Source organism: Argopecten irradians, chromosome 9 (genome assembly GCF_041381155.1).
Source record: "Argopecten irradians isolate NY chromosome 9, Ai_NY, whole genome shotgun sequence".
NCBI classification, from domain to species: Eukaryota; Metazoa; Mollusca; class Bivalvia; order Pectinida; family Pectinidae; genus Argopecten; species Argopecten irradians.
Genome location: NC_091142.1, coordinates 18277325 through 18296348, shown reverse-complemented (window position 1 = coordinate 18296348; position 19024 = coordinate 18277325). Strand labels below are relative to the sequence as shown.

The window sequence follows — 19024 nt, the reverse complement described above, 5'->3', positions numbered from 1 at the left end:
TTCATCAGTTACACCTGTGTGATTTTTTTTTCTCAGAAGTTGTTTTGCAAATATATCGCTGTTCATTGTCATCAGTTTTTACTTGGAAGTCTGATGGTTTCAACTCACGAATATTCTCTCTCCCTTTTCTACAGAAGAAAAATATGATCTCAAAAGTAACCTTGTTCAATAGTCCTTTGGGTACGTCCGTATCGAATGCCCTGGGGTGAGAATACAGTTTCTGGAGATCACCTACAAAAGATATATATTCTTGACAGTATTTTTCGTAATTGAATATCAATGGTGACTTCAAACGGCACTGGTTAACTATATGTTGATTGAAAAAATACTATTCTCGACTCATGAAACGTTAATTACATGTATATCATAAACAGAAAATAAACCAGTTTCGTTTACTTACCAGCTGGAATGGCCTTCTTGTGAGTTACGGTACCCTTCCCTTCTGCCCGTGTCATTTTTAGCATGGAAATGAACACTTGATTTGCTCCCTTGAAAACAGGGTCATTAATAATGTCAAACGTCTTGTTATGGGGCGGTTCCTGGAGGTAACGTCGTATTCCTTGTCTTATAGCGCATATGGACGATTTGGAATAAAGTTCACCTTTCTTATTCCTTACATTAGCGAAGAAATCCTTCAAGAGAGTACAGAGATCAGATTCTGAGAGAAGTTCAGAGGTTTCTTGTAGTCTCGTAGCACAATTCTCGTAATATCGAGACTGCATATCTTGTCACATCGTTGGCTTTCTTAGAAACGTGATCTTGTACAAACTGTACGCTGTCTTCTTCGGAGAATCGACGTTTTGTTCCGCTACCATTAGGCCTATGATGCGCCGTGTCTGCCATCTTGACGCCCGCATCTACATGTAACGCGACGTAATAATGATGTAATACAATAATGACGTCAAAATAGATTCACGCACGACGGCCAAGCGGGCACTATTGCAAATAGTTTCCATGTGTGTAACCAATCAGAATGCAGTAATCTGTCATGTGATGTACTAATACGTCATAGATTGTATGGTAAGCACTGAATTATCATATCGGAAATGTCCTAAAACAACTTGATGGGGCACAATACTTCATTCACATACAATAGTTGTTATAGAAGGAAATGTTATAAAATTGCTGCAATTCTGGCAATCATCAAAATTCCCATCAACAGTTAACCCTACTTTCTCCCATGCTTTAAAGGTTACCCCGCAGTTGTCAGACAAACGACAACTCACGGGGTGTAAGACAGACACGCTAGACAATTATGTGACGCTTTCAATGCATTTGGTATAACCATAGAGTAAATTGTCGATGGTGTAATCAAGTTTGGTCAATAACCAAACACAATTCTGTTATTACAACACTCACATTGACTTATGTTTGTTAGCGGAAATTTTAGCTTCCCAAGTTACAGACCAATGCAACATTCCATATTTTTTAGCTTTCAAAAAGACCTTTCCATCTATAGAGATAATATTAATCTTTCATATATGGCCGTCAAAACTTTGGTGTTTTTTTCATTTTGTAGTAGTTGAACAAGTAAATTGTTAATGGACACACGGCCCACATTGACATAGGAAAGGTAATTAGATTAAGTTATAACGTCACTTCTGAATCAGGTGAACTTAAATGAATACAGGTTATTTCTACTGTTAGTAATTTCTGCAGATGTTTATTTCTTACCAAATGAATATTATGTTACTAAAAAAGTTGCATATTTATTGGATACTGGAAAACCATATATGGGTAGATCTTTGGTTATGAACAGATACCCCTGGCTTTAATTGAAGCTAACACAAAACATGATAATACCGGGTTAGACAAAACATGAATGGACGGGCAACGACAAAAATACTAAAACAAATTATGATACTATGTTTTACCCGTTTCGTTTAGGGGATATCAATATTATGTACTTATAGTCTCACCTGTCTTAATACATCGCCAGAGGGATCTAGTAAGATGGTTTGTATAACCATGTGGTCTTTCTACACATATCAAATTTTGATTTTATTTCGTATTCTGTAAAGCAACTACATTGGATGGTAAATATTTAAGGTATTGCATTGGGAACAATAGTAAAAGTAATAATCAAGTTACCTGTGGGGGTTTCAGATCTTACGCTTCCAAATGGTGACACAGTAGATGGTGTAGTTGTTGTTTTTTATCTTTTCTTTCTTCGATTCGCTGAATGGAAGCATGTTAGTACCACTTTTTGTACCCGGGATAACCTTCGCTATACCTGCAACGACGGAGGAGGGGTCTGGGCAAATGGCACCCATGTTCATTTCTCTTGGGTCGAAACGTGCTGTATGTAGTTTTTCGCCCGAAGGTTTTGCGTTGAAATGAATTTTTGCTTCTTCATCTTTGTGTGTCTTTTTTATATCAAAGTAAGTGAATTGATCTTCCCCTCCAGTTATGACTTTAATTGCAATGTCATCTTTCACGTAGTCTCCGCACAAGGCCAAGGGACCATCCTTGCTGAGACTGACCTTTATTTGTGTTATCCTAACAACATCCAAACTTGGCGATCTACATTGTGGTAGTTCCAGCAAGCCCATATCCTTTCTTTTTTTGATTATTTTCTGTAGGTCAGATTGTTCCAGAACTTCAGCATACATCCTCCATGTGCCCGGTTTGTATCCTTTTCCGAGGAAAACGGTGATAATGTGAGGAGTCATTCCATGGAGCCTTTTGATTTCTTTCACAAGTTTATTAAGACTTTTTCGCAATGTGGTCGTCTTCTTCCTTACGTATACACCGTTTCTGTATAAATATATCATAAGAAATACAGTTGTATACTCATTGACTACCGATTATGCTACTTATACTGTGAATGGTGACAATGTTGTTTGGATATATATGTATCAAATACCATTCTTGTCCTTTACAACTCATGAAAATATAACCCGGTTCTTTCCAATGATTATGTTATTTGTCTCCTGCGATGTGACGTTGTCTATAACCCAGAAATTAAAAGCTTCCATGGCACCCCAACATTTCACACGACTTATATGTCTATTTATGAATGTCCAACTTCATATCAAATGTGTGTATGTTGTAAATTAGTAGACAATATTTCAGTTGCAATATCATGGTTGAAACCTTCACAGATTGCCCATGATATACCAAAAAACAAAATATACCTATTGTTACACATGCATCGAATTTAACGTTTTGTAATAAGGTAATCATTAACGCATGGATCCACACAACTATATTCAAAATAAAATTAACACTGTTGAACAATAAAGAACTATAGTGTGTATTATAAGACCCCATTGAATGTTTTTGCATCAGCATTGTTTCGTTAATTTGCTTGCATCTATAATTAAAAGATTCACTTTTATTTACTAGCTAGCAAGTGTTTCGAAATGCACGTTGGACTAGACGTTGCTCTAAAACATATATAAAAGCACTTTGACTTAGTAGGCTTATGAGTTGATATAGCCCTTCTCATTTTATCTACAATCTAATGTATATTGTGGAAATGCAGATATTTAATCAAGGTTATTTCGATGAAATAATAATAGCATAAATGTTCGTTATAACTAGAACACTGACACGTCAGGAAAGGCCCCACTCAGTTTTGCTTACGATTAGAAAATGACTAATGACAGTACAGTACAATATATCCTAGAGGGAATGATCTAAGTCTGACAATGAAAAGAGGGACCTTTTCTCAGTTTTTTTTTTTAATTTAAATTTCAAATTCCAATGGCTGCCTATTAGCCATCTTGTTGATGGATCGCTTCCAAAATGCCATATACACTACTAGTGTCCTAATTATATAATGGAACCTACCTATGACATTTTAGACAGACCCCTTCAGTACTTTATGAGAAATAGATGTAACAATTTTCAACATCCAAGATGTCTGCCTGTCAGCCATCATATTGACTGATTTGTCCAAATATACAATATGTACAACAAGGGCATTAGAGTAACTCACATATGAAATTTGAGACAGATTCCTTTTCGAGAAATAGCGGTAAAAATTTTCATCTATCAAAATTCAAGATTGCTGCCTGTCGGCCATTTTGTTGACTTATCGGTTACAAAATACAATTTGCATAACTAAGGTCGTAAGGAAACCTACATATGAAATTTTAGACAGATACCTTCAGTACTTTTTGTGAAATACCGGTAATAAATTATATGTATACTGCATTTTTGGACGGATCGGTCTACAAGATGGCCAACATGCATGATACATAACAAGGACCCTAGGGGAACCTACATAAAAAAATTTGGGAAATATCCCTTTAGTTCTTTCTAAGAAATAGCAGTACTAATATTGAACTATCAAATTCCAAGATAGCTGCCTGGCGGCCAACTTGTTGACGAATCGGTCCCAAAATGCAATATGCGAAACAATGGTCCTAGGGAAACCTACATATACATATGGAATTAGAGACAGATCCTTTTACTACTTTATGAGAAATAGCGGTAACAAGAAAAACAGACAGACGGACAGACGGACGGACAGATAGACAGACGGACGGACAACCTGATTACTATAGGGCACCCGCATCTCAATGCAGGGCCCTAATTAATGTTATATGATTTATTATCGCAAAACATTTCCACTCAACATATTACAATAACGTAATTCTCTTCGGATGTAACTTTACCACGCAGACAGGCAAAGAGGCAAACAATTTTAATTGCAGAAAATCTTTATAAAATGATACATTTACAGGTTTACGGCTTGAAATAATAATATCCAACTTTTTTTATATAGACGGGATGAAATATATCATATACGGCGAGCAATATAGCATTTGAACTATTTATATATAAATCAGTTTGTGCTTAAAATCAAGTTCGTAGGTTAAACTGAAAATGTCAAGTTTAAATAGAGGAAAGTCCCTATTTCTCTGAAATAATAATTACCTTTCATCAAATGTGGTAAAACTGCGAAGTTTCCACATCACGAGGTGAGATTTAATTTTTTCATCAAGAAACGGGGAATATCCTAGTTAATACATTTTTACGACTCTATCCTTGGTCAAGACAAGGCCTACTGATTCTAGTACATATATTTAAATCTGGCGCAATACCTATTTAGTCCTCTTTAATTATTTCCCGCTTAATAATTTAGTTCCGCACATGGTGTGTAAATGTTTAAGAAAGATAAGTATACACATTAAAATGCATATAAAAACGTAAAATGATTACATTTTCATTTAAATTTCACTGTGACTGTAACAAAAACAAAAATAATAAGACAAATAAACGTTTGATTGGTTATGTTTTGTTGTAAAAAGATTGAAAATACCGTGCATGTGAATTTGGATGTTAAAATAACACCCTTCCCTTATAATCAATATATCGCATACCGTTCTACAAATATTGGAACATTCGAATATATATTTAGGTTTCATTTCCCGCATTTAAGTATTGTGAAATGTAAATGTAAAAAAAAATCACGTAGCAACTGTTATGCTAAATTTATAACAAGAAAAGCCAACATCGGTGTTCGAAAATAAGTTATAATTACAAACCTGGAGAACTGAGTCGTTTTAAAGCTGCAAATGTTTCCCGATAAAAGTTCGACTTTTATATCTTCCTTAATAGAGATTTCGTCCTCTTCAAAATGGACACACAATAATTCGCATGCTGTTAAATCCACCTCCTCTATCCTAGTTAATGGGATTTTCACCTGTACAGGTTTCAGGAAGGCTTTTTTATGTTGGATATAAACTGTATCAGTGTAGCCCCTCACCTCTGTTAGTGGAACTTTACTTCTTCTCACTGGTTCCAACTGTAAATAATATCATGGAACAATTAAATTCAAAGGGGCAAAATAATAGATAAGTGTTAAAAAGTTATAATGAAAAGCAGTTACATTTTATCTTACTGGTATATATGTACTATATACTAATTACTTTTTAATTACCTGAATAAGCACGCTTTCCTGTGCCGTTACTGTTCCAGCGGGAAACGTCACTACAACATTCGGGTTTTGTGGACAAATATGCGAAATTTCCTTTCCTTGATCCAACATAGCCTTTGTCCCATATCTTGGATGGCAATCATAGGATATTTGTGTTAAAACCAGGTGTATACCACAATATTCTGAATGGACATAACACGTGACAAATACCCTAAAATCTCGATAATAAGTCTGATTGGAATTTAAAAAGGCTGGTATTAAAGTAAGTCTTGGATTCTATTCCAGCGAAATTATCTCTAGAATAAGCTGGCTTGATTCTAAGATGAATAAAATGGCCATAATGTGCTTTGGTATTGTTGTTTATTATGTACAAATATATACATTATTATATAGAATAATAACATCATATTTTTCAGACATTGTTTACCATTGCCATATACATGATAACTACAAATTTATTGATGTGACAGCAAAATAAAGACACATCATAACAAAAATATCTAAAAATGGTATTTTCGCCAAAACTGTATTGTTAACACTTTTATAACGTCATGTACATGGTGTGCAGCTCTGTGATAATTCATTTTATACACTTTACATATATAGTCTTGCATTAAATAACCTGTTTTAATATTAAAAAAAAATATATTTAAAAAAATATATATATATATTAGAACGTAACTTACTTGACACGTAGATCCTCCTCAAATCTGTCAATCAAAAAGATCAAACGTAATAGGTATTTTAAGTTTTTTTTCAATAATGACTTCAAAAATGTTTTAAAATTATATTGACGCAATTACTGTATTGTTAAAATGTATAAAATTAGTATATAACGTCTTCGATTTGTTATGAATCGGACATGCAGGTAAGCGACATGCATGAACATACCAACGAACTTGATAATTCAGCGTTTGATAATTCCATGGCCCAACAGCTCAGTATTTCCATGCAATTACGTGCATCCCCGATCAAGCATTTATTAAAAAAATTGGATGAGGAACATTATAATCTGGCCAGAGATTCACATATATCTAAGTTGTTGAGTCTTACACATAGCTCACTAGACTCTATTACGTGTTTTTGAATATAGAGCGAGATATATCGAGGAGTGCCCCGAAGGACACCTTGTTACTAGGAAAAATAACCAATAAAGGGGGGGGGGGGTCGAGTGTCCGTATATACGCCAATGACTGTTATGTCCTGTATAAGTTCCTTCATGGTGATAAAATTGATATTTGCGCCGTATTTACCTGCCCAAGACCAAAAATAGACTCTTGTACACAAGAATCTTCACTTCGTGGTCATAGTTTGACTGACCTGTCCAGTAAAAATACACAAAGTGGTTAAGTGGTCAGTTCTTGAAAATAACTTGAAACTGTGTTTGAAACGCGAAAAGGACTCGGCACTGAAGATCAATAGTCTTCAATCAGAAAAACAAGCTCTCAGAAATAAGTTAGACGGCCATATAGATGAGTCGCGCTTCAAACTTACACAGCTTAGCTCTAGCTACAAAGCTTTATCTCAAACATCGACTTTACCAGAAGGCGTTGATCACGGGACATGTAAAATAGGTTAGAGAAATCCTCTAAAGTGAACTCTCTGTCCACCGCTGTTCGTGAACTATAGCAAAACCACCGAACTTTTTCAAAACAATTGTGTAATACCCCTGCTGGTGCCTCCAGCATTCCTGACGAACAGGTAAAAATACCGTTAGTGGGTCACACACATCCAGTAATAGGCATACTGACACGCATACTCATCTCAATGTTTCGCGAGGTCAAACATGTCAACGCGAGTCGTCTGCTACGGTGTGCGACAAACAATCAGCCAATAATACATTCCTATCCGAAGATGCAAATGATAGTCAAGAAGGGGGTGATACGTTATACTCAATTCCCAAACTGATATTTCTGAATCATCTGATTCTGATAAAAAGTACTCTCAGCTTAGTACGTGCACTATTCAACAGGCTTCGTACACTTGCATGAGTTATGATGAGACCGTGTGCAAAATTCCTGTTCATATTGGTCTTCGCGAACCTCTCGATGCCAAATCCCCTAAGGAGAATCAAGCGGATAGAGGTAAGGCGACTCAATTCAACTTTGACAATATCGATGAAACCTCCACTGAATCGGGTATTGTAAACTTCCTATCATCAGCTGGAGTCTCGGGTTCGAAAACAAAATTGTTCAACTCTAGGAACGGTTTACTTTACTTTACTACGACATAGGCCTACTCTGCGAAATACGACTTCCGACCGGATGAGCAAATTTCCCGTATAGTATTCATGGAAACTACAACACGTATCCTGCAGCTGAGGATGCAAACTATGATAATGTTTGTTGTGGTAATAGTGGGCTCATAATTCTAGTCCAAAAAGACCTCTGCTACTCTAGAGAAGGACTCAGTCAATCAAATCGTATAATCGGAATGAGAATCGATCGTGTTAATTCTACGCCACTTTATTTGTTCGGAGTTTACATGCCTAGTGATTCCGATATATCAGAGTTCACTGATGCAATCGTTGCTCTTGGAGATATCGTCAGATATTACGCAGGTATTGGCGATGTGGCGGTAGTGGGTGATCTAAATGCCCAATACGACACGCTTCCTGAAACAATCATTGTTTCATCAGTTTATTTCCTGTAATAACCTTATTGCGAATAATAAGTTGGATATTTGTGACGGTATTTCATAGCCTTTGTGCCTCTTGAAACTACGATCGACTACATTCTGGTGAAAGACACAATGATCGACTGCATCGAATCAGCTAGAGTGTTTTCCTTTTCCAATATAGATGCAACATCAGACCACGTGGTATTGGAATGCTGTGTTCGTTGCCTTCATTACAATGGTTAGAATGTGCAAGTCCAACCGTGCAGCCAAAGTGGAGAACTTGTAGTATTAACCATATGGTACAATACTAGTTAGCGGTTGATAATGTGTTAAAGCAATATCTTGACTTCGATATTCAACGCCCAACTCATATAGATTGCTTTAATACCATTGTCTGAGATACACTAAATACTTGTGCATGGACCTACATATTTTATCAAGATTCAACTCATGTTTGAAACCCTATTGGAACAGTGACGTAAAAGTAAGTCTGCTCGTGAAGAGTGGATCGTAGATGGAAAGCAAAACCATACAGTGCATAGCTTATGAAGAGTACTTGCGTTCCCAACAACACGAATTGAATGACGCTGCGGACTGTTTCAGCAAAACGTTTTGACGGGCTTTGAAACAATTCAAAGGACATTTCCCATGGAACTGTTCACCATTAAAAGTTGGAAACAGCACACATCGGACTCCGATTGAAATAGCGGACGCTTTCGGAAAGTACATCCAAAATTTATATTCGGCGACTGCCTCTTGAGTTGTCCCAATGAACATAGGGTTAACGGAGTGTCCAACCAATATTCTTGACGCTAATTATCTGAATAAAAAGGCAACGTTTCAGAAATAGAACATGATATCCGGAGTCTTAAGGTAAGGAAAGCACCAAAGATTGACAGAATACAGACCGAACATTTAAGATATGGTGGTAGGTATTATGCCTACAGAAATTGTTTACTGAGTGTAAACATGTTCCGTCTATATGGACGAAAGGCATTATACTTCCTATCTTCAAAGGTGGGAATAAGTCCCGCGGAGATCCTTCAGGTTACAGACCTATTACACTTTTATGTTGTATTTATAAAGTTTTTGAAAAGGTCATCAGTGTCCTATCGATCAGCAGAAAGACTTCCGAAAATCCTTAGGATGTATGACAGCCACGTTCTCCTTACAATATACTATGGCATTTCTTGATATTAAAAAGGCTTTTGACACTGTATGGCACGCTGGCCTCCTGCGTAAAACATTTGATCTCGTTATCATTGGAAATCATTTAAACACGATTTGCGATTCCTACATGGATATGCTGTGCTCTGTGACGTGGCACGGAATGACGTCAAAGTGGTTCACGTTGAATCGGGAGTTAGGCAAGGTGGAGTATTGTCCACATTTTTATACCAAACCTTTATCCACAATCTGCTTGTACATTTAGAGAAAAGTAACCACGGTTTGAAAGTGGAAACACTAAATATTGGAAATCCAACGCTTGCAGATGACATTATTCTGATAAGCACGTCGCCTCGTTCTCTCCAAAGTCTACTGAATACTTTGCCACGATTACAGTGAAAAGTGGAAATTCGAATTCAATATCCAAATCACTTCAAATTTATATCCAAAAATCACCACTACTGCATATACAGAGCTTCACATTTATGGTCCTCCATGTTGAATAGTGAAAACTAAACTGAGTAAATATTTAAGTGTGAGTACCATATAGTACCTGTGCATGGGTCTAAAAAAATCATGCAAATCATGATTCTTGTTCTCCGAGTGCGTTAAATAAATGAATCATGAATAGGTCTCAAGGTTTAAATAGGTAGTACGGGTTTACCTGAAGCTGTGGAATAGTTGAACAATACTTATGTCCAGTGTAATAGTGGAGAGTACCAGTGACATTTAGTGCCATGTTTTAAGTATGAGAAACAACTCAAACTGGAATAGTTAAGATAATGAATAGTTCTCGGCCCTTACAGGCCATGAATAGTTCTCGGCCCTTACAGGTTCGAACAATTCATTATCTTGACTATTCCACAGTTTTCGGTGTTTCTCCTATACAGAAATGTCCAGTATCAAATATAGCATATATCTTTAAATGTTTTGTTCCTATCTTATAATAAGGATGGTTCGTCTACAAGGTTGGCGAGGCCAAATATGACTTGAAGGAGTTGTGGGTTTGGATGTAACAATTCGGTGTTTATGCCGAAGATGATGGACAGGGCCCTCATATATGTATAAATGTATCAGCGAAGACCGATGATATGTCAACATAAACAATTATAATATTCCAAGATTGATCAAATTATCGTTGGTGTTATTTTTCTTTTATTAATTAGTACCCGCTTAGTTTTCATTATCGACAATATGAATTCGAGAAGGTCAGGAAACTAATGAACGATATATCTACCCTGCATGCAGTTCAAGTTTGGAGATACAAACAAATGTAATGTACGACCCGTAGTACTGTACATACATGTAGAAATCTTCATATTACATCTCAGGTATTTTTGGCATATTTTGCCTACCATACTGAAAGCGTATAATTTTGCCACATGCATAGGCCTATAAAATCTAATTCTAAATTGTAGGCGATTGTTTGTGACGCAAGGAAAATTAAGACGCGGGGTTAGTTTAAATTTTAACACCTCAAATTTGACCCGAATATAAATTTACGATTACAAATTAAAAACCGTTAGGATTTCTGTAATCAACTGGTTCAAATTTCAATGTATGTGTTAAATGCAATTAAGTCTAGGTAGATTTGATATTGTTAGGTTTTGAAAATAATTAGCTTTATTAAATAATATTTAAAGTCGGAAAGCAGCGAACATTTACTTGAAAAAAAGGAAAATTTTATAAAATGCCAGCATGTTACCATCTCCAAATAATAAGAAAAATAAACCAAGAAATATAATGATTTCAACACACTTAGGTAAAATCCACATGAGTCTATATCCGGGGCTATACTCGTCATGAAATGTTGATATTTTTTTCATAGGTTTTAGATATTGCCGAGAATTTTGTTGTGTGACATATCATTTTGTGAATAAAACTAATCTGTATGATCGTGCCAAATATAATTAATTACTGTTAAAAGGAAATATGACTTATTTCTCTAAGAAAGTCTAGTGTTTCAAAATTGATTTAAAGATTTATATTTTAGGTAAATGAAATCAAGTTGATTTCAAACTCTCAATTCTACGATCAGAGAAGCTGAATTACACATGAAATATATTATCACTAAGGTTTTTGACCAAAACGTTTATTCTACGAGCAGGAGACACATGGATTTTAATTAGGTGATTGTAGAAAATCTAGAGAAATGATTTTGCAAATGGGGCTGGTAATTCTTAATGACGGGAATTTGTATAGATGTTTAGGATGATTTTGATAGGACAAGTATCGCTCTTTCCAGTGGTATTAGCCTTTTTATGAGGATGTGCTAGAAATATGTTTTATAGTCGCTAAATGTAGACGGGTTAGAAATTTAGCCAAAACATTCAGATGACGTTTGATCTTCAGCAAATGAGACTTCAATCATTTTCAACTCCGCCTACTTCAAGTTCAGCCAATCATCGCCACCTTAGGGTCAGTGGGACGCGACCATCTTGTTGCGTCACTTTATTCAATACAATCTACACTCGCTATAGTAGTATAGTACTTTCGTCGTTCACAGATAGGGTTCAACGGCAGTAACATGTTTATTTACCTACCTCAAATTCTGAAGTAATTGCTCACATTCAGCCTTTTCCCTTGTAAATGAAGAAGTAGACGTAACTTATGAATTAAGACAACTTAGTAACAACCAAATCCTTCTCTCCAGAATAGTAGTATCCTTTCTAATAATGACAATGCCATACAAGGGAGAAGTGTATTGTATTTATTGTTCAATTTTCATTTCTTAAGATCATTTTAAACAATAGATAGTGAAACCAATGGAAATGTTTAAACTTAATATACCTTGTGATTTTAGTCGATTGCATACAACACAAATAACTGTTTTCAAGAAATATTCAAATACAAATTAGTACAAAGCGCGTAAAATACTGATCAGAATTAACAAGTTTTCAAGTAGGACAGGCAGTAAAACTTACTGTATTCAGCTGATCAACATCTGTCATATTATTCTTGAAAAAGTGTGGGTATCGATATTCCAAAAAAATAATCGATTTTATGTATCCGTTTAAGTATATTATATTTGAAAATGATTTAACAGAATTACTGTTACCATTTATATAGCGTCAGAGAATGGTAGTGTAGCTCTGTGATAATCCATATTATGTTTTTCATATATAGTCTTACTTGAATTATTTTAATTCAATAAAAAAGATTTAATGAGCTATCGCCATAAAAAAATAAAAAAAAATAATTAAATAAAACATAACTTACTTGACCGGCAGATCCTCCTCAAATCTGTCAATTAAAAAGATCAAACAAAATATTTATTTTTACCTATGTAGTTTATGTTCATTTATGACTTCAAAAATATTTGACAAATATTTGACAATGATATTGACGCATTTACTGTATAGCTACAATGTATATGACGCCATTGATTTGTTGCCGCGAGGTTAAGACATCATTGAGGTTTTCAAGATTGTAATTTTGTGCATGTATGAATGTGTGATGAAAAGGCGACATATTCAGAACTTAAACTCTGATATTCGCGTACTTATATTATTTACTATATATAATCTATACCCCATGCATGTGAAAGTTTATGATATATTTTATTAATCATGATGTTATTATTATATTCAGGGGCGTAGGAAGCGGGGGGGGGGGGGGGGGCGGGGGCAGGTCGGGACAACTGCCCATCCCGTTTCCCATGACAGGGGGGGGGCAAACATATCTTTTTGACCCCCCCCCATTTTTATATATTCTACTGGCTGTGATAACGCATTGTGTAATATTGTCGTTGTCTATTTTTACTTGGAATGCGAGAGGAGTAATTTCGTCCTCGCTTTTGTATAAACAAACTTTTGTCGGATAATAATTACGACATAGGCCTACTCTGCAAAACTACGACTTCCGAGCAGATGCGCAATTTTCCAGTATAGTATTCATGAAAACTACAACACGTATCCTGCAGCTGAGGATGCGAACTATGATAATGTTTGTTGTGGTAATGGTGGGCTCATAATTCTAGTCCAAAATGACCTCTGCTACTCTAGAGAAGGACTCGATATCAGTCAATAAAATCGTATAATCGGAATGAGAATCGATCGTGTTAATTCTACGCCACTTTATTTTGTTCGGAGTTTACATGCCTAGTGATTCCGATATATCAGAGTTCACTGATGCAATCGTCGCTCTTGGCGATATCGTCAGATAATACGCAGATATTGGCGATGTGGCGGTAGTGGGTGATCTAAATGCCCAATACGAAATCGAAATCGAAATCGAATACCCAATCGAAAATCCTTAGGATGTACGACAGCCACGTTCTCCTTACAATATACTATGGCATTTCTTGATATTAAAAAAGGCTTTTGACACTGTATGCCACGCTGGCCTCCTGCGTAAAACATTTGATCTCGTTATCATTGGAAATCATTTAAACACGATTTGCGATTCCTACATGGATATGCTGAGCTCTGTGACGTGGCACGGAATGACGTCAAAGTGGTTCGCTGTTGAATCGGGAGTTAGGCAAGGTGGAGTATTGTCCACATTTTTATACCAAACCTTTATCCACAATCTGCTTGTACATTTAGAGAAAAGTAACCACGGTTCGAAAGTGTAAACACTAAATATTGGAAATCCAACGCTTGCAGATGACATTATTCTGATAAGCACGTCGCCTCGTTCTCTCCAAAGTATACTGAATATTTGCCATGATTACAGTGAAAAGTGGAAATTCGAATTCAATATCCAAATCACTTCAAATTTATATCCAAAAAATCACCACTACTGCATATACATAGCTTCACATTTATGGTCCTCCATGTTGAACAGTGAAAACTAAACTGAGTAAATATTTAAGTGTGAGTACCATATAGTACCTGTGCATGCATTTTTAAAAAAAAATCATGCAAATCATGATTCTTGTTCTCCGAGTGCGTTAAATAAATGAATCATGAATAGGTCTCAAGGTTTAAATAGGTAGTACGGGTTTACCTGAAGCTGTGGAATAGTTGAACAATACTTATGTCCAGTGTAATAGTGGAGAGTACCAGTGACATTTAGTGCCATGTTTTAAGTATGAGAAACAACTCAAACTGGAATAGTTAAGATAATGAATAGTTCTCGGCCATTACAGGCCATGAATAGTTCTCGGCCCTTACAGGCCTCGAACAATTCATTATCTTGACTATTCCACAGTTTTCGGTGTTTCTCCTATACAGAAATGTCCAGTATCAAATATAGCATATATCTTTAAATGTTTTGTTCCTATCTTATAATAAGGATGGTTCGTCTACAAGGTGGGCGAGGCCAAATATGACTTGAAGGAGTTGTGGGTTTGGATGTAACAATTCGGTGTTTATGCCGAAGATGATGGACAGGCCCCTTATATATATAAATGTATCAGCGAGGACCGATGATATGTCAACATAAACAATTATAATATTCGAAGATTGATCAAATTATCGTTGGTGTTATTTTTCTTTTATTAATTAGTACCGGCTTAGTTTTCATTATCGACAATATGAATTCGAGAAGGTCAGGAAACTAATGAACGATATATCTACCACTGCATGCAGTTCAAGTTTGGAGATACAAAAAACAAATGTAATGTACGACCGTAGTACTGTACATACATGTAGAAATCTTAATATTACATCTCAGGTATTTTTGGCATATTTTGCCTACCATACTGAAAGCGTATAATTTTGCCACATGCATAGGCCTATAAAATCTAATTCTAAATTGTAGGTGATTGTTTGTGACGCAAGGAAAATTAAGACGCGGGGTTAGTTTAGATTTTAACACCTCAAATTTGACCTGAATATAAATTTACGATTACAAATTAAAAACCGTTAGGATTTCTGTAATCAACTGGTTCAAATTTCAATGTATGTGTTAAATGCAATTAAGTCTAGGTATATTTGATATTGTTAGGTTTTGAAAATAATTAGCTTTATTAAATAATATTTAAAGTCGGAAAGCAGCGAACATTTACTTGAAAAAAGGAAAATTTTATAAAAAAGGAAAATTTTATAAAATGCCAGCATGTTACCATCTCCAAATAATAAGAAAAATAAACCAAGAAATATAATGATTTCAACACACTTAGGTAAAATCCACATGAGTCTATATCCGGGGCTATACTCGTCATGAAATGTTGATATTTTTTTCATAGGTTTTAGATATTGCCGAGAATTTTGTTGTGTGACATATCATTTTGTGAATAAAACTAATCTGTATGATCGTGCCAAATATAATTAATTACTGTTAAAAGGAAATATGACTTATTTCTCTAAGAAAGTCTAGTGTTTCAAAATTGATTTAAAGATTTATATTTTAGGTAAATGAAATCAAATTGATTTCAAACTCTCAATTCTACGATCAGAGAAGCTGAATTACACATGAAATATATTATCACTAAGGTTTTTGACCAATACGTTTATTCTACGAGCAGGAGACACATGGATTTTAATTAGGTGATTGTAGAAAATCTTGAGAAATGATTTTGCAAATGGGGCTGGTAATTCTTAGTGACGGGAATTTGTATAGATGTTTAGGATGATTTTGATAGGACAAGTATCGCTCTTTCCAGTGGTATTAGCCTTTTTATGAGGATGTGCTAGAAAAATGTGTTTTATAGTCGCTAAATGTAGACGGGTTTGAAATTTAGCCAAAACGTTCAGATGACGTTTGATCTTCAGCAAATGATACTTCAATCATTTTGAACTCCGCCTACTTCAACTTCAGCCAATCATCGCCACCTTAGGGTGAGTGGGACGCGACTATCTTGTTGCGTCACTTTATTTAATACAATCTACACTCGCTATAGTAGTATAGTACTTTCGTCGTTCACAGATAGGGTTCAACGGCAGTAAACATGTTTATTTACCTACCTCAAATTCTGAAGTAATTGCTCACATTCAGCCTTTTCCCTTGTAAATGAAGAAGTAGACGTAACTTATGAATTAAGACAACTTAGTAACAACCAAATCCTTCTCTCCAGAATAGTAGTATCCTTTCTAATAATGACAATGCCATACAAGGGAGAAGTGTATTGTATTTATTGTTCAATTTTCATTTCTTAAGATCATTTTAAACAATAGATAGTGAAACCAATGGAAATGTTTAAACTTAATATACCTTGTGATTTTAGTCGATTGCATACAACACAAATAACTGTTTTCAAGAAATATTCAAATACGAATTAGTATAAAGCGCGTAAAATACTGATCAGAATTAACAAGTTTTCAAGTAGGACAGGCAGTAAAAACTTACTGTATTCAGCTGATCAACATCTGTCATATTATTCTTGAAAAAGTGTTGGTATCGAGATTCCAAAAAAATAATCGATTTTATGTATCCGTTTAAGTATATTATATTTGAAAATAATTAACAGAATTACTGTTACCATTTATATAGCGTCAGAGAATGGTAGTGTAGCTCTGTGATAATCCATATTATGTTTTTCATATATAGTCTTACTTAAATTATTTTAATTCAATAAAAAAGATTTAATGAGCTATCGCCATAAAAAAAAATAATAAAAAAAAAATTAATTAAATAAAACATAACTTACTTGACCGGCAGATCCTCCTCAAATCTGTCAATTAAAAAGATCAAACAAAATATTTATTTTTACCTATATTCATTTATGACTTCAAAAATATTTGACAAATATTTGACAATGATATTGACGCATTTACTGTATAGCTACAATGTATATGACGCCATTGATTTGTTGCCGCGAGGTTAAGACATCATTGAGGTTTTCAAGATTGTAATTTTGTGCATGTATGAATGTGTGATGAAAAGGCGACATATTCAGAACTTAAACTCTGATATTCGCATACTTATATTAACTATATATATCTATACCCCATGCATGTGAAAGTTTATGATATATTTTATTTATCATGATGTTATTATATTCAGGGGCGTAGGAAGCGGGGGGGGGGGGGGGGGGCAGGTTGGGAATGACGTCAAACTGCCCATCCCGTTTCCCATGACAGGGGGGGGGGGGCAAACATATCTGTTTGACCCCCCTAATTTTATATATTCTACTGGCTGTGATAACGCATTGTGTAATCATGTTGTTGTCTATTTTTACTTGGAATGTGAGAGGAGTAATTTCGTCCTCGCTTTGTATAAACAAACTTTTGTCGGATAATAATTACGACATAGGCCTACTCTGCAAACTACGACTTCCGAGCAGATGCGCAATTTTTCCAGTATAGTATTCATGAAAACTACAACACGTATCCTGCAGCTGAGGATGCGAACTATGATAATGTTTGTTGTGGTAATGGTGGGCTCATATTTCTAGTCCAAAAAGACCTCTTCTACTCTATAGAAGGACTTGATATCAGTCAATCAAATCGTATAATCGGAATGAGAATCGATCGTGTTAATTCCACGCCACTCTATTTGTTCGGAGTTTACATGCCTAGTGATTCCGATATATCAGAGTTCACCGATGCAATCGTCGCTCTTGGAGACATCGTCAGATATTACGCAGATATTGGCGATGTGGCGGTAGTGGGTGATCTAAATGCCCAATACGACACGTTTCCGATTTCGTATTCAGCTCGCCGGAAACAATCATTGTTTCATGAGTTTATTTCCTGTAATAACCTTATTCCGAGTATTAAGTTGGATATTTGTGACGGTATTTCATAGCCTTTGTGCCTCTTGAAACTACGATCGACTACATTCTGGTGAAAGACACAATGATCGACTGCATCGAATCAGCTAGAGTGTTTTCCTTTTCCAATATAGATGTAACATGTGACCACGCGGTATTGGAATGCTGTGTTCGCTTGCCTTCATTACAATGGTTAGAATGTCCAAGTCCAACCGTGCAGCCAAAATGGAGAACTTGTAGTATTAACCATATGGTACAATATTAGTTAGCGGTTGATTATGTGTTAAAGCAATATCTTGACTTCGATATTCAACGCCCAACTCATATAGATTGCTTTAATACCATTGTCTGAGATACACTAAATACTTGTGCACGGACCTACATACTTTTATCAAGATTCAACTCATGTTTGAAACCCTATTGGAACAGTGACGTAAAAGTAAGTCTGCTCGTGAAGAGTGGATCGTAGATGGAAAGCAAAACCATACAGTGCATAGCTTATAAGAGTACTTGCGTTCCCAACAACACGAATTGAATGACGCTGCGGACTGTTACAGCAAAACGTTTTGACGGGCTTTGAAACAATTCAAAGGACATTTCCCATGGAACTGTTCACCATTAAAAGTTGGAAACAGCACACTTCGGACTCCGATTGAAATAGCGGACGCTTTCGGAAAGAACATCCAAAATCTATATTCGACGACTGCCTCTTGAGTTTTCCCAATGAACATAGGGTTAACGGATTGTCC

General features: G+C 35.5%; 1 protein-coding gene across 1 annotated transcript; it reads right to left on the bottom strand.

The window, feature by feature from the left end:
• Positions 1-2097: 2097 nt before the first annotated feature.
• On the bottom strand, positions 2098-18132 carry LOC138330587 (uncharacterized). The gene is made up of 7 exons (XM_069278150.1): positions 18074-18132; positions 17211-17234; positions 12896-12919; positions 6577-6600; positions 5894-6017; positions 5499-5758; positions 2098-2757 (listed from the first exon to the last, which is right to left on the bottom strand). The coding sequence occupies exons 1-7, from the start codon at positions 18130-18132 to the stop codon at positions 2103-2105; spliced, it is 1170 nt and encodes a 389-aa protein (XP_069134251.1). The 3' UTR covers positions 2098-2102.
• Between the last annotated feature and the right edge of the window lie 892 nt (positions 18133-19024).